General features: G+C 42.2%; 2 protein-coding genes across 14 annotated transcripts in view; one reads left to right on the top strand and one right to left on the bottom strand.

Moving 5' to 3' along the window:
* The window catches only part of znf438 (zinc finger protein 438), a 106,609-nt gene that overhangs the window by 8,788 nt on the left and 75,441 nt on the right, over positions 1 to 22,380 (top strand). For 6 of the 12 annotated variants that reach the window (XM_077508441.1, XM_077508435.1, XM_077508439.1 and 3 more), the window contains exons 1-3: positions 624 to 1,097; positions 1,205 to 1,343; positions 15,421 to 15,495. The gene's annotated coding sequence lies outside the window, so the exon portion shown is untranslated. Of the gene's footprint in view, positions 1 to 623; positions 1,098 to 1,204; positions 1,344 to 1,698; positions 1,778 to 5,475; positions 5,524 to 15,420; positions 15,496 to 15,700; positions 15,829 to 22,380 lie in introns of those variants that run through there. The other 6 variants (XM_077508433.1, XM_077508434.1, XM_077508437.1 and 3 more) reach the window with 6 other exon arrangements.
* Positions 3,118 to 22,380, bottom strand: part of zeb1b (zinc finger E-box binding homeobox 1b) — a 51,531-nt gene continuing 32,268 nt past the window's right edge. For both annotated transcript variants that reach the window (XM_077508427.1, XM_077508428.1), the window contains exons 2-8: positions 19,778 to 19,930; positions 13,559 to 13,720; positions 11,862 to 12,064; positions 11,189 to 11,294; positions 9,140 to 10,866; positions 7,419 to 7,599; positions 3,118 to 6,128 (exon numbers count right to left, since the gene is read on the bottom strand). In XM_077508427.1, coding sequence (XP_077364553.1) covers positions 5,551 to 6,128; positions 7,419 to 7,599; positions 9,140 to 10,866; positions 11,189 to 11,294; positions 11,862 to 12,064; positions 13,559 to 13,720; positions 19,778 to 19,930 — 3,110 coding nt within the window. In that variant the 3' untranslated portion in view covers positions 3,118 to 5,550. The remainder of the gene's footprint in view (positions 6,129 to 7,418; positions 7,600 to 9,139; positions 10,867 to 11,188; positions 11,295 to 11,861; positions 12,065 to 13,558; positions 13,721 to 19,777; positions 19,931 to 22,380) is intronic.

The following is a 22,380-nucleotide window of genomic DNA, read 5'->3' as shown; positions in this document are numbered from 1 at the left end:
GTTAATTATTTTTCATGTGCAATTAATACCTTTTAAAAGCTCCCACCCTGGTGTCGATTGATGATGACATCACCTGCTTTGAGGAAGTAGGTAGCGACCAATCATGGTTCACCTGTTTTGTGTGGTTGGTCGGCAAACGGAGACATGATTGGTCGTTACCTACTTCCTCAGCACAGGTGATGTCATCTTCAGTCGACAGCAAGTAGAAAAGTCACTTTTTAAATGTATTAATTGTACATGAAGAATAATGAAGTTACCACATTATTTACAAAATACTAAGTTTTTATTTTTGAAAATGGCTCAATGAGTCAAGTATCCCTTTAGCAGATGCTGATGATGACCCTGGATGTTCCCTGTAATTTTTGTTATAATTTTTAAACAAAGTTGTCAATTCTTTACATGTTTATAATGAAAAGAAAAAGCATTTTTATTTTGATGCTAATATTTTCTGTTTTACTGCAAATGAATATTGGCTTGAAATATCATTTATCGGTCTATTAGTAGTTTTCAGCAAAGATTATTTCCCCCCCCCATCTTTTTCTATCAGTACCTGTTGCTAGCATCAAATTCAAAACGTGTGCCCAGTGTTGTGGTAGATTAACGGGATGTTCAGTGTATGAGGGTTTTGTTTTTGTTTTGTTTTTATACCAACAATTTATCATGCTTTATTAACTTGGCCCTTCAAACTTCGAGACGTCACTGATATTTGCCGCTCAAGTAAATGAACCTGACCACAAGCGACTGCTATTTCCTTTTCCTCCTCCTCCTCCTCCTTCTGTTTCCCTCCTCCCGGCTTTTCTCTCAATTTCCCCGGGGAGCGTGAGTCCCCTGGGCTTGGCGGCGTGTCAGCGTCCCGGCAGCCATACTTCATCAGGCCTTTGCGCCATTATTGGCAAGCGCGCTCCATATCCTCTTAGCAGTTATAGCTTTTCAATTTTCCTTTGAAATGCTGAGCGCAGCAGAACATACGGCAATATCTCCACTTCTGAGTCGTGGATGCCAGTGAAAGCCTGTGCGCGTGCAGCTGGAGGCTACACACTCGTTGACCTTTCCGGAGCTGAGAGCGACGCTTTGTGACCACTGTTACAAGACGTTTGGTAATAGGCACAATTACAAGATGCTGTTTGACAGTTTGACACCGTAATGTTATGCTGCGAGCTGTCCTATAAAGCATTATCTCTCCACTTTTCCTCAATTCCCACAGCCGGGTCTCTGGGGAGCCACTGGGCACGATGATGATGATGGCGGCGGGACCAAACCTCTGACAGATCATTCTATCACCAAGTCGACATCTTCCCGAGTCCCGCCCCAAGGCTCATATCGTAGCTGGTCAAATTGTCACAGTACGTACACGCAGCAATTCAGTGTTTGCCCCACTATATAAGATTTTTTTTTTTTTTTTTGATACACCGATGCTGATTATTAGTAGTCAAGGAGGCCGATAACTGGTATTTGGAGCGGATATTTATTTACACTAAAAGAGGGGGAAATATTGGCGTTAAAATTATTTCAAAATACAAATGCCAATCCTGACACTGTTATGTCTTAAAAGGAGCCCCGGCTGTCATGACAAGTTTGCTCTATATTATTTGTTTGTTACTAACATAACTATTAGATTCATTTTTCAAAAATAATTTCCAGTTTAATACATTTTGTAGAAACTTTATTTAGACGTACGCCGCCATTGTTATTTACGTCGCAACGCACACCTGCGTGGTGACGTAAAATGGCGGTGGTGCTCTGCCGAGCAATGTGAAACTCCTATAAAGAAAGCAAGGTAAGCCTCCGTTTCGTTCCTAAAGGGACGTTAAAAACTCATGAATGCGTCTGTTGAATGACGAGAGCACCGCGCGGGGGAGCGTGACTCTCCCGGTCGCACGCTGTTTTTTTTTTGGAACGCTACGATGTTTACTTTGCTTTCTTGGTAGGGGTTTCACTGAACCACCGCCATTTTACGTCACTACGCACGGAATGCGTTTTGACGTAAATAACAATGGTGGCGTACGCCCAAATGTTTCTACAAAATGCATTAAAATGGAAATTGTTTTTAAAAAATGAATCTCATACTTACGGAAGCATAGAGCTGCCAATGTGGAGTGGAGTGTGGAGCCCCTATCCAGCCTGTTTTCCATGGCTCCCTCCTTCAAGCGCAGCTGAATCTAATGATCAGCTCGTCAGCAAGCTTTGCGGAAGCCTCATAACGATCCTGATCATGAATCAGGTGTGGAGAGAAACATGGAAAACAGGCTGGATAAGGGCTCTCGAGGACCGAACTTGGCCACCCCTGGTATACAGGTAAAGCAGAGCAATTGTTTGAGGGTTTCTAATGACAACAACAATGTATATTCACTATATTTTACCCATACTTTACTATCTTTCTACTTTACAGCCATTAATGACAGTGAATGAGTCCATGTAGCATTTATTCTAATTTCCATTAGCCTGTTAAAAACAGTTCACATGCTAGCATTAAGTTAGCAGACTTTTATCAGAAGAGATGACACGGTTTGAACATTTTTGTATTTAAATGAACGTGTCATTGTTTTTGTTTTACAGTAAAAGTAAATTAGGAGTGGAGAGGACATTTGGTCACGCCAATATGAGTCATTACAGCAAAATAGTATTGAATAGGTGCTATGGAACACTTAAAATGTGTTTAAATTGTGTGGAAAAGCGTTGCGGGTGGGTCTGGAACCAATCCCCGCAATCAATCCGACACCCACCCTTTTACTTTCATTTAAAAACATCACATCAGAAGTGGTTTGGCTGACTGGGGAGACCACCTATCAAATATGACCACCGACTATTGTATCATTTTCAATTCCGCAAAGGGCGATGGATTTCTTATTGTCCATTCCATTATTAATTCATGCTGGTGGATGTTGTTGGGGAGGGGAGGTTGACCCTAGTGGAAACCTAATCTGGATCAATAGGTTTGACCTTGGGCAGGGCTGCTAACAAGCAGACTGCGCTGATTGGAATCGGACGCTCCCGGCAGATCACTGAGGGAGTTTAACGCAACAGTCGGTACCGTAGGACTGTAATTGTACCTGGAAAAACATAAGCTATCAGAAAGTTCATATTGAACTGTACAATCTACATTATATCACAAACAACTTTTGTATTTGGTGTATTTTATTGTGAGATGGGGAGTCATTAAAAAAAAAAGAGAAGAAAAACAATCACAATAAAAAAAGATGAGGTGTTAAGGGGCGGGGTTTACAAAAGTGGGCATGGTCTTGACAATGATGTAGAAAGTAACATGGCACAAAAAGGAAAAAAAAAAAGCATGGGAACAATATTATTTTGGCTTGGCAAACAGGGCAGTTTGGGTGGTTACAGTTCATCCTTCAATACAACAGCACACTCATGCTATTAGACATACAATTATTTGTTCAAAAAAAAAAGTTCAGTAGCTTCATAGAAAGAGAGGAAAACTAAAGTAACATGAGCATGGATGCAAAGAGGTCACAGGTTCCAATTTTTCAGGCTTGGAGGGGTTATTTGTCGGAGAAAAAAAAAAAAAACATACTTCAATATGCCGGAGTCTCATTTGTTTCAGGCTTGTGGTTATGTTGCCTTTGAAACTTTTTTTTTATTTATTTTTTAAATCCCATACTAAAATATATTATCGTATTAATACAAACTACAGTATTGTACACTACATAGTGTAATAAATAAACCATAAAGAAATATAAAAAAATAAGACACATAAATATAAAAGTTCTCTATGACTAGACAGACAAACCCATCTCTTTTTGGGGGAAGGGGCAATAATACTGCAAATGCTGAACATACAGTACAAACACAGGAAGTGAACAAAAAAAAAAAAAAAAAAAAAGCATAAACAAGCCAAAAATAATACTGACGTCGTTGAATTAAAGTCCTGGAATTTGCCTACATTACCTGAAGAAATATTTGTTCATAAACAAGTGCACCAAACAAGCTTGGAGAAGGCCGCACACAACTCGAACAATTTTATGTGCGCTAATACTCGCTCCAATTCGAAATACGTTTGCAACAAAATGACGCAACAGTTGTAACGTGGAACAATGTAAGAACTTTTAACTGGCTGATCTGGAACCTGCTAATACCTGATCTTAACTACTAGCGTAATGGCACTTTTCATATGCATCTTTCTCTTTTTGCATAAGGCTCAGAAGGTGGGGGGTGTATGTATTAATGTAAAAAAAATAAAATAAACCTAAAAAAAAAATGTTGCTAGCTTCTAAGCATTTATATTGTTTGACATTTTGGGGAAAATGCTCATTTACTCTTATCTATGCAGATTTGCTGAAAACAAATTCAGTCTCACAGTACCAGAAAAATACATGGACACGTTTCTTTTTATGAAAATACAATCTAAAAATCATGAAATTCATCTGATTGCTGTGGACAGTAACAAGCTTATTAATCTAATAGCAAACCTCATTGTTGAGGCTCAACATCGTTGTGTACTCCAAAGTTTTAATTTGGCACTTTTACAGTGTACCACTGTCATATTTTGACATTGTATTGAAAGTAAAAATGACAAATGTTTCATAGCTGTAGTACGATCATACCGTAAAACAATTTTTGTGAAAAATACAAAGTACAAAGGCAAAAATAAAAAAAATAAAAAATTGTCACAATTTTATGAGAATAAAGTAGGGACACTTTTGTGAGTCAATGTAGTGCACTTTTACAATTTTAAGATATAGCCTTTCTACTGCAAATATAGTATTATGAATATATTCAATATTATTTTATTTGTGCAATAAATTAGTGAGGTATCACAATCTTGTTTTGTTTTTTTTCTGGGTTTTAATGTGCATTCATGTCTTTCATTGTCCCGTGGTTATAAAAACGTGTAAATAAGCGTTTGTCCCAAAATGTCAACAATTTTGTTAATAAAAGTTCATTTCCCCTGAAAAATCTAAATGGCTGTAAAGACCCGTCCTCTCGCCGCTTCTTATTCTTAAGGCTCACAAATGCGATCCGAATAACAGCGTGACGACGTTGTTGTTGTTGTTGTTGGTGGTGGTGGTGGTGGTGGTTTTTCTAGTGCGCTAATACTGAAGGGTAGAAAACACAACTGAACTGTTCAATACTCACGTAAACCAAGCCACTTGTAGTGCACAGGATTTGTCTTATTTTCCTTCCAACTTAATAAAATACTGAATTCTTTTTTTTTTTTTATGTTCATTGGCAATACAAAGGTATAGAAATATCTCCCAACTGTACAGCATTTAAGGGTTAACATAAGAGTGGCAAAATTAGTAACACTGACAAAAAGAAATGAACCAAGGTGTTTTAGTAATAAAACATTATCTAAAACTTGTCGGCTCTAGCTTCCAAAGTCTGTATAATGCGTTTCCTTCCTTTAGTAAAATTTGCATTCTTCATATTTTTCTCTTTACAAATGGATTTGAGAAATCTTTTTTTTTTCCCCCCTGTGGAAAAGTCACTAGTATTTTTCTTTTTTTCAATTTTCAGGCACACCTGGATTTCTACACAGTAGTGAACTGAAGCGAGCTGTCGCGAGTGAGTTTGGTAGCTCCTCTCGTCTTTTTAGTCACTCTCTCCTTTCTCCTGCCTCTCATCTTGGTTCGCGTCGCCCCCGCTCTCTCTCATGACCTCCTCTTCTTCTTCTCCTCGCTCTCGTGTCACGCCGCCTTCGCCATCCATCGCCTCTTCTTCGTGTTCTTGTCTCGTGTCGGCCTCGTCCGTCTTCTCGTTGTTGTCGTCGTCCCCTCCTTCGTCCTCTATCTGCACCACCTTGATGTCGTCCATGTCCACCACGCCTTCCTCATCCTCCTCCTCGAAGTCTTCGCTTTCCTCGTCCTCTCGGGTGCTGCTCCCTCGCTCGTCCGAGTCCACCTGGAAGGGAGCGAGGTGCGGGCCCCGTACCCGGCTCAGGGCGTCCTCCTCCGGGCTGTCCCTGCCTCCGCCTTGGCCCTGAGACTCCTTCTTGCAGTAAGAGTAGCGGTGGTTCATGTGCTGGGAGTACGAGCCCGAGTGGGAGAAGCGTTTGCCGCACTTGTCGCACTGGTAGGGCTTCTCCCCGGAGTGGAGGCGCATGTGTTCGATTAAGTGGTGTTTGTGTTTGAAAGCCTTGGTGCAAATGCTGCACTCGTGTGGTCTTTTCCCTGTTGAGGAGAAACGACAACAAAAGAAAAGACTCGGATCAAGCCCAAATTCAACAGCCACTTCCAGATTGTTTACAAGTTTAAGGCGGTAGCTAGCTTGCTAATTAATAATCTCTGCCATAAGACAACTCATTTGCATTCCATTCTTGAAACCGACAACATCAAACAAGTCTCGAAAATAAGGCCATAGATGAAGATATCTTCATCTCTCGATCTGTTCCTGTCGTCGCTAATGCTCCCTGTTTCAGATTCCTTTTGTGGTCGACTTTGCGCCTCTCTCTCTTCTTGCGTCTTTTTTTGTCTCGTGTCGTCATCTGCCACGATTAAAAAAGTAACGGTCCTATTTTAGCAATGGATAGCATCATTGCTGTTCATTGATACTTAATTTTTCTACTGTCTACATGTTCTAATACAAAGTTGTATAAAAATTCTAGAATTTTCTACTACAATAGCACTTAGTATTCAGACCTCATCAAAGCCAAATTTTAGAGCTCTAGTTAGACATTAGAAATGGGTGTTATCATAAAACAAACTAAACCCGATATAGAGATCAAATTAAACCCCCTTGCCTCAAGCAAATTCTGCTTGGGGGAGGCAATAATGTGCATGTCGGTGAAGATAAGTCTCATTTAAGTCTGAGCACACTAAACTTTCTAGCGGCATAATTTTTGTTCCAGCTCTTGTATTGGATCACATTTGATTGAGCAGGTTTAATTAATGTTGTCCTGCTGTGAGTGTAATTTATTTTGGAGAAAGAAAAAATATATTGTTGTATTAAAAAAGTAGCAATGGTAGGAAAACTGCTTTGTTTCTTCGGAGCACATAATATGAAAATCAAGTAATGAAGCAAAACAATTTTGCTTCAAAGCCTTTGAGGAAACTTAATCCAGGACACGGAAGGGCGAGTTTCACCCAAACTGAACTCATTTGGAGATGAAAACAACAGTTGCTCGCCAGGTATCAAGGAAATAAACGAGGGGAAAACGGTAAACAGCCTCCGAGTGGGTTGACCTGCGCTTGGCTCATCCCAATCCAAATCACTACCAGAGCTCGCTTGTTACATTTGATGCTTCATCTGAGAAGCTGGCAGTGCAGAGGTTGGAGAGTTGGCGGAAAGATCTTCTCAGACCTTTTCTGTGCCTGTTGAGTAATACCTGCTGGAGGGGAGGCGTCCACCGTTCCGCTGAAAAATCCCCCACTCTGACTCAATAATGCTCCTAGCCCAAAGAGCTGACTGATCATGAGACGCAATCTGTTTTTGTTGGCTGAAAAACAATTGGCATTCATTACCTGTGTGCTCGTATTTGTGTCTGAGCAGCGAGCTGCTCTTCTGGAAGATCTTGTCGCACAGGTCGCAGGCGTACATGCCGCTCTCCGTCTTCTTCATCTTCTTCCGCAGAGGGCCCGAATCCGAGTCGTTGTGCTCCTCCATGGCAGACATGCCCTCCGAGCTTGTGTCCTGCTTCTCTTCCTGGGGGGGGGGGGGCAAGAGACATGATTACTAACGCTGATGGAGTCAAAGTGGAAAAAAACTATGACTCAGAAAATTCAAGGCAGCCCATGTCTACAGTGAAGGAAGGTGCTGAGGAGTCTGTTAGGCCTGTGACGTTACAAAGCAGGGCCCAGTTTACGAAATGAGGATACAAGGGTACAAACTGCAAGCAATTAAGATTTAAATATGGCGCTAGCAAAGATCACTAAGACTAAGCCATGTCCCTGGTTATGCCACGACTGTAAGAAAGGGCCTCCTTCATAAACTGAGGAAACTGTGTAGTGGACCAGTTCCCAACTCGATGTCCCATTCACATTTGCCCTAATATGGCCCTTTGACAGGAAACTGCTTCCAGGTAGCCGTGGGACCAGATTTAACTCTCGATATCACAAGACTACACCAACCGAGACATTATCAAAACTAGAGAGATTTGAGACCGAGACGAGGCCAAGACTTTTGGAGGTCAAGACCAAGACCTGTGGAGGCCGCGACTAAGGCAAGACCAAGACATTTGGAGGTCAAGACCAAGACCTAGACTTTTGGAGATCGAGACCTGTACCTGCGTTCCGCATTTCTCTGGGATCACAGAGGTACTTGCCTGGTCCCAACTCGTGATCAAAAATCCAGAGTCCGCCTTGTCCAAGACCGCATCGAGTAAACAATGCCTTTGATTCAGAGACATAGTGGTAGCCTTTCCGCTTAAATCTTACGCCCTGGGTGTAATGAGCATTTCTACAAAATTGATAAACCATTTCACTTAGCTTTCAAATGTCAGGAAAGAAATCACTTCTCCCTTCACTTACGATCCTGTAAAACCAACCCAATGGTGCTGGGAAAGACAATGAGTCGTGATTAAGAAACCGATACACACGGAAGCTTCTTTTTACAGCGCAGTTCTGCGCCCTTCCACTTAACACAAACGTATAATACAACAACGATAAATCAATGAGGAAGGCAGTGGTGCTGCGTTTAAAAAGATTCCAGAAGATCAATAAGGGACTCAGCAGTAAAGTGCATCCTTGTGTCTTTTGGGTGACGAACCAAAAGATCACTCTCACGCCCACACAGATCTACATCCATCACTGCTGGCCCATTAAGATGCCTGTGCAATGAATAGCTACTGTGGGCTGTTAATAATATTTATTTTTTACAGAGATGAATTCTGTCATGTCTTTATATGACTTATTGATTTGATTTTAGTTGGTGTCAAGACCGTGTTTGAAGGTGTTTTGACTGTCTTGCAATACGTGACTTGATCCGGAAGCATTCTTTCAAGCTAAGAGTTCATGAAAGAAAACCAGTGGTACTGATGGGTAAATGAAGCTTCAGGAAGCACTTGCGATATTATTTTTTTACTCCTGTAGATGGTGCTCTTGGTTTAAATATAAATGTCTTTGCAATGAAAATTTATAACATTTCCACTGCATCTTTAAACCAAGAGTGCCATCTAGAGGAGTGAAAAAATATCACAGGTGCTTCATGAAGCTTTCACGAAGCTTCATAAGTTTCAGATACAAACCTTGATCCCGTTGAGGTGGATGGTTTCCTGCGTCTCAGTTCCAGCAGGGCTGTTAGCTGCAGTGGTATAGGTGTAAGCCAGCTGAGGGATCAGGATAGTCTGTTTGTTGGTGGTGGTAAGTGCCCTTAGACATTGCATACGGTTCTGGTCGGCAATGGCCACCAGCGCGGGGATTTGAGTGGTCACAATATTGACGGGTTTGGCACTTGGAGGGCTGGCGTACAGTGCGGCAGGGCTGGAGCCCTTACATGAGAGTGGCGACGCATCTTTCTTTGTGCAAGTTAAGTTCAAAGGTTCTTCCAGGTTGGTACGGACAGAGGAAGGCGAGAGGTAATAGCGGGGTTTTACGACCACGGCCTCACTTTCCTCTTTGTCGGGCTTTGGCAGGGACAGATCTAGTGGTGCATCAGTGCTATGAGGGGGCCGGTCTTGAAGGAGACCATCGGCTCTCAGGTTTAGTGGTAAAGGAGAGGCCGGAGAGCTGGTGGAGCCGTTGACCTCCGCTGGCGTTGCTTCTGTTGGACTGTCTTGGGTCACCGAAGAACTCATGGAGGTCATCCCCTTCCCCTGGATCAGAGAGACGACGCTGTTGCTATCACAGGCATCCTCTTCTTCTGAAGGAGGTGTCGGAGCACCTAATGATATTTGACCTTCCTGCATTTTGTCAAACCACTTTTTGACAACATGAATCGGTAGGTTGACTGAGTCGGAGATCTTGGCCAGCTCATCCTTGGTGGGTTCTGCGTTTAAGGCAAAGTAGGCCTTGAGCAGGGACAAGAGGTTCTTGGGTTGGTTGGGGAATCCTCCCTCTGACAACAGGGCAGCAACGCCAGACTCTCCGTTGAGTTTGAGACTTTCTTTCTTGCAGTGTTTGAGGGCATGGAATCCTTCCATCCCGGCGGGACAATCATCACATAGGAGACACGTTTTAGTGGTTTCATCCTCTTCTTTTGCATCGGTGGCCCTTGTACTCCTGATGGTCAGATCTTCAGGGAGTTTCTGACCCTTGAAAAACTCTGTGGTTGGCTGAGCAGTTGAGAATGGCTCATGCTCTTTCTTAAGGTTTTGCGCTGCGAGCTGGGCTTGACTGGGGTCTAAATTGTAGTTGATGATAATTTTTGCATTTCCATCCTGACCCACAATCGGCAAACTGATTGCTGAGATGAGCTGCTGCTGGGAGGGGTGGAGCGTTCCAGTGGTTAACCCCAAGTTGGCCTGGCCCTGACCTTTGGCGCTGCTTTCCAGGACTTGCCGAATAACATTACCGTCCACGGCCACTTTGAGGGCATTCTGCAGATCTGCTATATTGATGCTGATTGGTGATACCAGTCCCACGGTGGGCAGGACAACGGCTTGCACTGTCCCCTGCAGAGGAGCCGCAGCTCCTCCGCTGTAAACTCCACCATTCATGCCAGCCATAGCTGGGGAGGTCATCACCGTGGGCTTGTATTCATAGTCCATAGGCTCGCTTTTGATCTGGTTGAGGGGCAGCTGTTCCTGCAAGGGCTTGCTGTGCTCCAGCTTGTCTCGAGTCTGCGTGCGCAGGGTAGAGGGTGATGTGGAAAGGATTGGCATCTGAACCTGGGTCTGGGTTTTGTTGTTGCCCAGCCGTTGTCTGCCGTTGACCGAGATGAGGCTGATGCACTTCTTGCTGCTGATGTGTGAGCTGTACGAACCCGAATGGGAGAACCGCTTCTTGCAGTTGGAACACTCGTAGGGTTTTTCTCCTGCAACGTGGAGAGAAAATACGCAAGTGAGAATGATGCGTATGCATTAGTTAATGAAGCTAAATGAGCAGCCGAGGCTATAGAAGCAAGATGGAAAAAAATATCTCATGCATTTCACTGATGTCGGAATGCTGATGTAATGACACAGTTGGGAAATGCCCTTCTTTAATTGCTCAGTCATAATGCTTACAGAAAGTTATAGCACATTAAAGAGGCGTACACATTAGGCTAAAACATGAAGGATAATTACAGGGAACTAGCTAAAACACACACAAACACACGTACATTCCACTTCCATGGTGACGGGGGATTGGCCACTCACCACTGTGAATGCGTAGGTGCTCCTTGAGATGGTGCTTATACTTGAACGCTTTGCCACATTCAGTGCACTTGAATTTGCGATTGCCTCCCGACTGTGCGATGTGTCTCTGTTGAACCAGGCAGAGAGGGGTCAGTCAGTCGGATACACAATGACAACATAACCTTTGAACCGCTACTAATTCATGACACAATGTCATCAATCAATCGGGGACAAAAGTTCATGTTTGAGCGTCATGTTTTGGAAAAAGACCTGGTGCTGTTTACATGTACGGTTGTGTAATTTAGAATCACTTTGTCGAAGGACATGACAATTACATTTTGTGGTAGTAATGCACCAAAATTACCGGGTGTATGCCAACCGCTAAGGGAAGTAGAAATGGGAGTAATAGTCATTTTAAACTAACAAGAAAAACTTTTCTATCGTGAGAAGCAGACGTCCTTCCACCTCATTTGTATTCAGATTTTCAACATTTGCACAAATAAACTTGAAACACCAAAACCTGAAATGCTAGAAATTTTAAATAATAAATTTGAAAAACATTTAAAATAAATAAATAAATAATAATGCATAATTCGCATGTTCATTTCCCACACTTAGATAAAATTCCCTTACAATTTTTGAAATACTGTAATGTTAGCCCATCCACATTACTAACTAGTTAATCAGATTTTACCTGATCCCTTCCTGGCTTGTGGGCTGTCATGTGTCTCTCCAGTTGTGCGCGATGTGCAAAAGTGTAGCTGCACTCGGGGCAGCTGAAGCATTCTTCGGTCTTCTCGTGCCGGTACTTAATGTGCTCCTTCAGGGAGCTGTAACGCTTGTAGCCCCGCGAACAGTAGGGGCAGGTGAGCAGCTGAGAGAAGGAATCGGGAGTTCCTGGATGGAATAAAACAAAGTCAGAAGAAGGCTGTTAGGACGTGATAGTGGAGGGAAATAGGATGAGGCCAATTTACAAGCACATCAACACTTGTTTTTTTTTTTTTTATTGTTTTTTTTTTTTTTTTTTACTTTCTCACCAACCATTTAGCGTTACTCCCCCACAGGTAAACATCACACAGGTAACCAAATGGCTCTAAGTTAATTACTGACACAACAAAAAGAAAACATGGGGATGGCATTTTGGCTTGTGGTCTCACAACTTACACCTATCACCCTCACAAAAGTAATGATTCAACTCCCCTAGGCTACTTTAAATGTTTTTTTTTTTAGATTCTAAAATGTACAAAAGTATGACATGAAAAACAAATTTTTACTGTTCTCAACCATGTCAGTTTTGATATCTTACCTAGCGAGCATTAGCTCAAGCTCTTATCCTATTGATTCTAAACAATACCCGTTTTGATAGCTACCTAGCTAGCATTAGAGCAAGCTTTTATGCCATCTGTTCTAAACAATGGCCGTTTCGATAGCTAACTAGCTAGTGTTAGCACAAGTTTTAATGCTATCCATTCTAAACAATGCCCATTTGGATAGCTACCTATAGCTTCTCAAGCTTTTATGCCATCCATTCTAACCAATAGCCATTTTGATAGCTGCCTAGCTAGCATTAGCGCCCCCTTTACAGCTATCATAGAAAGGCATAGTAAGTAAAGATACTTGTTCAAATGTAGGGAGAAAAAGTGAAAAGTTAGCAATAAAACACACTTAAGAACAGTACAGAGACCTGAGAAATGTACTTTAGAGTAACAGAGTATTTGTCCAGTACTTATTTTTCTCACCACCGACTGTTTGTGGAATTAATGATTTTGGTAAGCCCAGACTAAATCTCGCAGTAGTCCAGCTCCCACACAGGTGAAACATTACTTTGTTAAAAGGTGATGTATTAAGTTTCCCTGCGGCGCAGGTAAGGGCAGTGGGATGGAAACACACACACACCTTATCGCACAGGTAGCCATGAGTCAGAGCTCTCACAGATGTGACAGATTTGTTCAGGTGTTGCTGTTTCTCTGCTGCAAACCCCCCCCTCCCCACCCCCCTGCTGTTGTAGCAGGTAAAAGCCACATGCCCAGAGGCCACAAAAGGCACTTGTGTGCTGTTTTTACAAATGGCAACGTGGTGTGGGTAATTATGTTGCAAAGTGTTGCTAATGAACGGGGAGTTAGCGCCTAAGGTGAGATGCACCAGACCAGGTAGAGAAGCGTGTAAGAGCATTTGTGCCAATTATGCTCTAACTATAGTATGTTGAAGAGTACAAGAACTGTAAATTTATTGTCCCCCTGAAACTAGCTCAACATATTCATTAATGACAAATTGCTGGCAACAAAAGTGCGCACACCCTTAAGTGAAAAGGCCCAATTTGTGTCCAATAACTTGGTTGGTGAGAATTCAGGTTCAGAGTGAAAACACTTTGATGACGGTCCTGTAGCCTACCGTTTTCATCGTGAATGCTGGCGTCGGGGGTGCCGTGGCGTTGCAGCTCCTCCTCCGGGGCTTCTGGGTAAATGACGGCCGTGTCCCCTTGCTGAAGCATCTCCTCCACCAGGGCGTCTGTGCTCATGTCATCCTCGCCGTCTGACACGCAGTCCTCTTTCACTGGGAGGCGGCAGAATGCGCTCCGGTTAGCGATTCCAAGGATGGTACGCGACGTGTATTTATGAAGCCGTAACAGCATTTGAAATGTGATTACCACGCTGAATGTCATGGATTTATTAAAGGTGAACCTCTCATGGGTTGATCCACACAGAATCAAACACAATGAAGGCTTTCATTCGTAAAAGATTGAAGGAACTACATTGGCCTTTAAGGCCTAATACAAATACGACCATCATGCTCTTTGAAAGAACTGAATGGCGAACCAGCATTCGCACGTTCGCTAAGGTCCTTGTTGAGTATGAATCACATAATTAGAGATGAATCATAACCTCAGGTATATGAATGTATCACATGAGAATAGAAACACTATTCTCTTGGGAGGTCTATGCTTTAGTATTCCAGAAAATAAGAACCTGCCTGTTGTTCCCATCACATGAGCAGAGCTAGCCTAACAAGCGCTAATCACCACCCGGCAGCTCCGGTTTTGCCTCTGTTAAGACTGTATGTAAGAGTAGAATACTACTGATTCTGTTGCAGTTCTTTTCTTTTACTTCAATATTGTGTTATTAAGATGGGTGTGTATGTTAACAGACAAGGCCAGCTGTGTGTGTGTGCTCTCCTTGGAGACTCAAACGGGTGTAGCACCGGCACTCGGCGAATATCCGTCATCTTCCAGAGCTTCCTCTGGTACGCCGTAACGAAGCCGTGAAACAATATGAGCACAGTCATTTGTTGCTATGGTTATTGGGAGCACTGGACGAGGCCTTCTGCCCCCTCCCCGTAATAAACCCTCAAGCCGCAATCCCGAGAAAGAGCTCGTCTATTGGCCAACACAAGTGCGGATATGTAACAGCTGAGAATTGCAGAATTCATTTCCCACAGTGGAGTGTCAGGAACACGAGGTGCTGCTAACCCCGCTACCGCACTGCTTTTCTCCCATGACCTTACATTTTTGTACTTCCATTTATTATGTAGTGCGACAATTAATGTTTTATACGTCATGTGATACCTCAGATGAGATTGTTTATACTGCTCATTCATTATAACCTTAAGCTTCATGCTGCTAAAAATCCCGTTATTTTTTTTTTTATGTCAAAGTGACGTCAACAAGAGAAAAAGAATAAAATATATAGTATGTGATTGGTGACAATATAGATGGGTACAGTATCGCATACAAGACTGGAGCATTAGAAATGTTTACTCCATTCCAACTATAACTTCAATTAGATTATTTGTACTTTTTTCAATTATTATTTGAAATAAAAAGGCAAAGATACAGAAAACAATAATTGATTTAAACTGTAATATGAACCTTACTGTATTAATCAATTAAGTTTGCCCTTTTTTATGCTCCGCATTAGATTTTTTATTTTGTATTTTTTTTTTTATGTATTAATCATTTTAAATTGTTGTATATGGATTGATCATTATTTTTCCAATGTCTTAATACTATTTTGTTTCTCTTTCTGTAATGCTTTTAAAGTTTTATGTAAAGCAGTTTCAATTTGGCTGGTACATGAAATTTGCAACACAAATAAGCTTGCCTTGCTTTGCCATGTTCACAATGCCCCCGAGCATCTGACACTTCCTGGCCGAGAAAAATATTGCAGTACTGGAGCCACGCCCCTACTCAGCCAACTTGGCTGTTTTGTGGTTTTTGTTTTGTTTTTTAATTATTTTTTTCTTCTCTCGCTCTTTAGCAAACTGGTGAGTCGTCAAGAGGACCCGTTTTGAAAACATGGACGACATCAATATGACAGTCAAAATCTTTCCAGGTGAGTTTGAAAGGGGATCTTTTATGTTTGGATCTTTTTTGAGATCAGTCCCACAACTTTTCTGATATATTGTCCACAGTATAATAGTAACGATCTGAATTCATGTGTTTTGACTGTAACGGATGTCAGTCACGAAACTTGAGTTACGCCAAACCATAACTAAGGCATTTTTTTTTTTTTTTTTTAATTGGTTGTGGCTAAACAGTGGAAACGTGGGGAAGTGCTGATGTAGCTGTGTGTTTGCTGAGCCACACACTCCAAACACACCTCCGGGCTCCAAAATGTTGCGCTTGAGTGTGAAGTGCGGTCCCAGCTGGGGGTCTGCGAAAAAAGGTGCGACAAGCTCTTGTTTTTACTCCTCATGTGTCGGGTCCCGTCCTTTGCTAAGCGCAGAGTGAGGCCAGGGGGTTGAAGCGGCTCCGTGTTATCAAGGCTGCCTCCCTTGACATGAAACATCACACGGGCCGTTTATGTGCTGACGCAGACATGTGAATGCACCGCTGCACTAAAGGAAAGGTGAGGCGGGGAAAAAAAAATAATCTACATCTGAGAATGTTGCAGAAATATTTTGTGCTGTAGTGTCAAACTCTTGCGGTTCAGCGTCCAAACTGATTTGCAGCTCCAACGTGCAAGTAATAGTTGTGATCCTCCAACTATCGTTTGCGATCTTTTCAGCTCGCATGAGATGATTCCCTTCCTATGTAGAGGGGTGGCTCACTTTTACACCACATCATGACGTAATGCGTACAGGAATGTAGTTTTTTTTTTTTTTTTTTCCCCCCTTTGAGTCCCTGCTGCACAAGAGTGGATTTAAAAACAACTGCATTGCTGTCATCAATGCATGTCATGCAAGCATGGAGTGTATATTAACACTGTGTTGTGCTAATGGCCAGAGGTGGTAATTCTCACAATCTGTACTTAGGTAGAGTTACAAAAAGACTGATTAAACTTTTCCAAAAGTGAAAGATTTGGAAATCCACTTAAGTACAAAAGTAAAAATGTTGACTGTCAATTTTATACAGTATGCCACGCTAAGTCCCACGCCTGTGATGCTAATTAGAGTAATGGCTAGTCAATCTTTGCCGAGGTGCAATCGCTAACGCTAAATGCTATCCTGGTTGACAGTTCAACAGCGCTAAACATTCTAAGCACTTATCCAAAACTTTCCAAACTTTTTTGTTTTGTCTTAACAGCTGTTGGAGGCTGGGTGTGCCGTTTATCTCGCAGCGGTCGCACATTGTAAAATTAGAACAATCCCGCTGAACAGTTGATAGTAGGACTACATTTCCCATGATTCTTGGATGCAAAAGCGTGATGTCGTTCTACTTCCGGTCAATGCCTACTGCCTGCTATCGACTAGATGTGGATGTGAATGAGAAAGCGAACGTGAATGTGAAGTAAATAGGAAGGAATTTAACAGTTATAATCAATTTTAATGGGTTGATTATATGAATCATTATGACGTAATAATGCAACAAAACGAGGTTGGCGAAATCCGCTCATTCGTGGGATCGAAGGCTCAAAAATGTGACTGTACCGGCCAAAATGGGACACTAAATTAGAGGGCACACCTTGGAATTATTTTTAGTCTTTTCTATCATCATTTTTGCTTTTTAAATAATTCTGTTGAACCATAATTCAAAAGCAGTGTCTGACTTTAATTCGTTATTGTTCATTACTTATTTATTTATTGATAATTTAGTTTTGTCAGATTCTAATTATACCTGTAACTATTATGGACTTCTCCACTTGCATACCTCCAACCAGCCGATCTTTTTAAAGGCCTTTCGGCTCTGTCCTCACACTCAAAGTGGATAAGTGCCTCATGATATCAAAGCTCCACCCTGTTCATTCTGCGAGATGTAATCAACTCTACAAGTCATCAAAAATAAAGCTGAGTCCTCCCAGGCCAACACTCGCTACATTTTCCTCCCCTGAATTACTCAGCCTGTTCTTGGGCTACACTTTCGTACATCCACACTGGGCCGCCCCACCAAAAGCATAATCACTTAGGAGGGAATGAGTAATGACAGCGAGCAAGGCGCCCATGATACCATATAATCAAGAGGAATGAATCAGAATATGAGAAACGGCAAGGGAGAAGAAGGGTGTAAAAGGAGAAAGAGGAGGAGGGGAAGAGAGGTAAAAAAAACAACTTTGGAGCGCGACAATCCCGAGAGAAGGGGTGTCGCGGCTTTAATTTGAAGCAAACTGCTCTACGCTGAGAAGATTAGCGGGTGGCGCTCACGTTTCAAGGCAGGAATCTCAGTTCTCGAGAGTGGAACCATCAGCATTATGAGAAAAAAAACAAAAAACAACCACGGTTGTTTATTTAAAGGATTGCGGCTTTCCCCGAGTGTCATCAGACGCAGCAAAAGATGTTGCCCGATTGTGTTTAAGTCGAGGCAACAAACGGCGAAAACACTGCATGTGTGCGAGCACACACGAGGGAGGCAAAATGAACATTTGCACAAGCCCGACTGTGGCGCCGAGCCAGCCTGCTGAGCTGTGTCACTGTAACTCATGCTTTTCAAAATGTTTAATGTTCACAGTTCCAGGCCAAACCAATGACATTATTCCTCCTCCAACTTTTACACAGAGATACAGCTGGAGAGCTGCTAGGAGGAATGACATCACAGCCTTGGGATTAGCCCGTAACACTGTGCACAGCTCTGTAATTGGCTTTATATAGGAATGTGTGCGTTTACGGCTAAACACAAGCAAATGGTAATCGGATGATGTTTAAACTAGGGCTGCAGATATCCAATTTTTTCTTATTTTGATATCCTACTGAAAATTCTATACAATAATCGGGTATTTGGATTAAAAAACAACAACATATTGCTTTGTTAAAGAGCTATTATAAATACAGAATACATAAATCACACATTTCTACTTAATGACAAACTGATTTCCATTTTTAGATGATGAACATTTTATACTTAATTTGAACTGTGCTTAGCAGCACACTATTTTCCTATCTAGAAACATTAGTAAGATTTTAGTCAAACTCCTCCCAATAAGTTTTGGTCTATTAGACAAAGTCTACTAAAACAGCACCTTTGAGTTAGTCTGATTTGTTAAAAAGCAATCAGTAAGAACAACAACTGTGTATGATGTCAGGTTCTAAGTGTGCAGTTATTTACGTCAATTAAACTGCCTTTCAAAAGTAATTTGATGACTCTAGCCAGCCTATACAGGACATTACAGCCGCTAACGCTGCCTGCTGCTAGTGCTGATAGCCGCTAAGTTTGCTAACACTAGAGCAGCCGCTGGCAAAAGACTCCATACTATACAAATGCTAGCTAAAATAATTTTCAACCTTTCAATAATTTGACGGCTCACGCCAGCCTATACAGGGCACTACAGCCGCTAACATTGCTAGCGCGGATAGCCGCTAACACAAGAGCCGCCGCTAAATGCTGGCAACGGGCGACATATGATACAAATGCGAGCTAAAGTAATTTTGGGCCTTATATCAACGCTCAGGAAGTCAAGTACCGGTATGTAAATAGCTGATTTACTTTTTCTTTAAAATAAATAAAAAAAAAAAGTGCTTGGCCAAGATCTTGACAACACTGTACTCGCTAAATTCCAAAATCCTTTTTGTTCGAAAAACCTCGAGCTCTACCAAAACAAAATGTGATACAACTGTGCCGTATCTATTTATCATGTAAATCAAAATCTATCTCAATATTCTTGCTGATGAGTGTGAACTTGAAACACCAGCATCATTGTTGTTGGCGGCCGGGTGACATCTGTCCTTCCGCTGACGTCATGTCAAGCAAAGTCGAGGTAAAAAAAAGTTCACGGCGGCAACTACAATGCCCATCAGTGTCATAAACCTCTCAGGTGGTTCTTTGCTTGCGAGGCTTTTTGTGTATAGTTGAAGGTCTCTCTTTTGTTGGCATTGTCTTTGTTTAATATTGCGCTTCCTGTCTTAGTTGAAAAGCAACTGCTTGTATTGTAGTACCTGTTTCCTTGCACTGTTGCACAAATACACGAGTGAATCATTTTCTCACTTGGCAGAAAACACTAAAGTCTTTTCCAATTCAATTGTGTCACACTAAAGTTAAATAAACCTGAACAGTACTTGGGCAGTGATTCTTTTGCTCACCACAAGAGGGAGCTATGAAAATCACTGTTAGGATATCAAGATGAAACGCAGTACACAATATTTTCGTCAGTGGAGTGAAGTAATGCAGAACATGCTTGCAAAGTGCGGAAGACGGCGGGTCGGATCGTGTGATAATGCGGCCCACAAGCATCCAGCTGGTCTCACCTCGATCCCAGTGCTCCCTGGGGTGCTCGTCGTCTGGTAGGGTGCTGTCGCAGTCCGCCCCGTCCGCCAGGCTGCCTTCCTCCTCCACGATGTGCAACTTGTCCTCATCGTCTGAGTCTGTGCCAGCCTCCACCACATTGTTGTAGTTGGTCACTAAACAGGCACAAGGCAGGAAAGTCTGATTAGATTGCAGGCTTTCTCAATTACATTTTTCAAACTGGCAAAACATAATCAGCATTTTTCGAAGTTTGTAATGTAAGTTGGTCGTTGGATATGAGTTTGAAAGGCCAAAACCTGAGCGAGTTTAAGTCTTATTAGATGCCAAAACTACTTGAATTTGATTCAATTCAAAGGAATTGTATTTCAGGTAGTATAATATATAGACATTCAGCTATGCCATACATGGAGCTCCTTGGTAAAGAAGTAATATTAGTCAATCTTCGCAGAGGATAAAGAAAGGTGGCTATTATGAATGTGAACGCAAATGTTTGTTTACATAACTGATGGATAAGTGGTTTTGAAATCAGGCGTCAAGGATAATAGTTTCCTCAACTATTTTTCAAGTTACTGTAAACTACTAAACTGTGATGGTATGACGGAATGCCCACCTTTATTTGTCAGTCCGAAAGTAGTGGTGACGGAAGCGTGGTTAAAATAATTCTGTACTGATGATGACAGTTTGGTATGACGAATGACGGACCAGCAAACTTTTGTAAATTGCTCACCTCTGATTATTTCTTATGACATTTTGAGCAACGAGTTTGACACCTGTGGCTTAAAACGGATCTAACGCCGCAATGCCAACATTTCCAAGAATCCACTGCAGTTTTAAATTCAATGACCAGCTCAGAACTGATTTAAAAAAATAAAAAATAAAAAAAAGTGTGAATTTGGTAGGAAGTCAAACCTGATATTAAACTCTCGTAGTCGTGAACTGCAATTGAATACAGCGCTTTGGAACAACAGGCTGCGTGATAAACAACCATCACGTGTTTGTGTGAGTTCATTAGCTCGCAGGCTCGAGTGCGATGCGTGTTGTGTGGGAGTTGATGTGACCTGTTTTGTTTCGACAGCCACTGCCCCCAAAGATTAGTTCGAGTATTTACCTGACTGGCAAGCATATGTTTCTTTGTCTACGTTAAATATTGTCCGTCATTACTACAACTCTCTCGCTTCCACCTGTGCAACTTCTACCCACGCCATCCCTTGCGTTCCTCCGAGGAAGCCGTGCGTACTCGCAACAGGCCGAATCAATTCTCCAGTGAGAGTGGCTCAGTCAGCGCAACACTCAAACTACCTGCCAAGCTACTTTATCTCTCGCTGACACACAACACACACCAGCTGCGTTCACTTGGCGAGTACGCACCACCTGAACATTCGCTTTCCTGTCCTCGCCCACTTCTTTCTGGAGAGCCGTCTAATGTTGGGAGGTGTATCTGGGAATACCACAAACCTCTGTCTCAATCGGTGAAGTTTGTTGAATCATGCGGGGTCATTGCAAGTGGTCGGGATGCAAAACTGAATCAGTGAGGGGGAGGCAAGGAGGTTGAAGGTGTTTAGCGGGTGCTGAGATGAAAGGTGCGCGAGGAGGAGGATGAGCGCGAAGAAGCGCAGGTGTTTCATAGGGTCGTCGCGCTGTGTTGCAGTGGCAAAATGGGGGCGAGGTTCATCAGGAGAGCTTTTGTCATCCGCCGACCTCCTTTCATACTCCGCACTATGATCTGCTTTGTGTTACCATGACGCAATCCCGAGAACCTTTACTCATTCAGCCAGTCAGCTGGGGGATCCAGCTTTGGCTCCTCTGTGTTTCTATTCCAGAGAAAGCCAAAAGATCAACAGAATCCATTTACAACTAACTAGCAGGGAGACTTTCCAACACACTCAGTGGAGCGCTGACTTAAAAAAAAAAAAAAAAAAAAAACTACATTGGATCATCAGTTTGAAAAATAAACACCACCTGCATACTGTACATCTGCTTTTTGTCAATAAGGCTGTATTTATATTATGTGGTTTATGTGTCACAGTTTTCCCCATATGTCCTGTCCAAAACAAATACAGTGAATATGGACTGAGACCTGTCGGGAATAGTGATGCCAAAATGAATGGTTTCTCTTTAAAATATATCAAGATACGTATTCAACAGTCTTTTATCGGAGAGATCTTAGAAGGGCATGTCACATTTACAGTACTGCCTTCACTCAAAGTTTATTCAAATTAGGGACGGTGCCGATACTCAGCATTTTGACGAATATCGGCATCGGCCATTTTGAAAAATCCCATCCATCCATCATCTAACTAGCCATCCATCCATCCATCCATAATATAGATATATATGCATAGATAGATAATCTCGTATGAACAATGCCCAAACCAGACTGATGTAATGTTAGCCCACATGGCAGACAGCGTTTTCGTGAAAATACTTAATTCCTAAAGGCTGTTTCGGAGCACACCACTCAGGAGCGCAATTACAAAGCAACACTCGCTGCCAGCAGTGTCAAGAGAAAATGATCAACTATAAGGCTGTGGAGAGGAAATCAATACTTTGATGGGAGGTAGCAAAAGCAGCGGTGCTATACAAAGTGGAATGAAGAAAAATGCAA

This window comes from Festucalex cinctus, chromosome 20, assembly GCF_051991245.1.
Source record: "Festucalex cinctus isolate MCC-2025b chromosome 20, RoL_Fcin_1.0, whole genome shotgun sequence".
Taxonomy (NCBI): domain Eukaryota; kingdom Metazoa; phylum Chordata; class Actinopteri; order Syngnathiformes; family Syngnathidae; genus Festucalex; species Festucalex cinctus.
The sequence above is the reverse complement of the archived record's forward strand: the minus strand, read 5'-3'. Positions and strand labels throughout refer to the sequence as shown.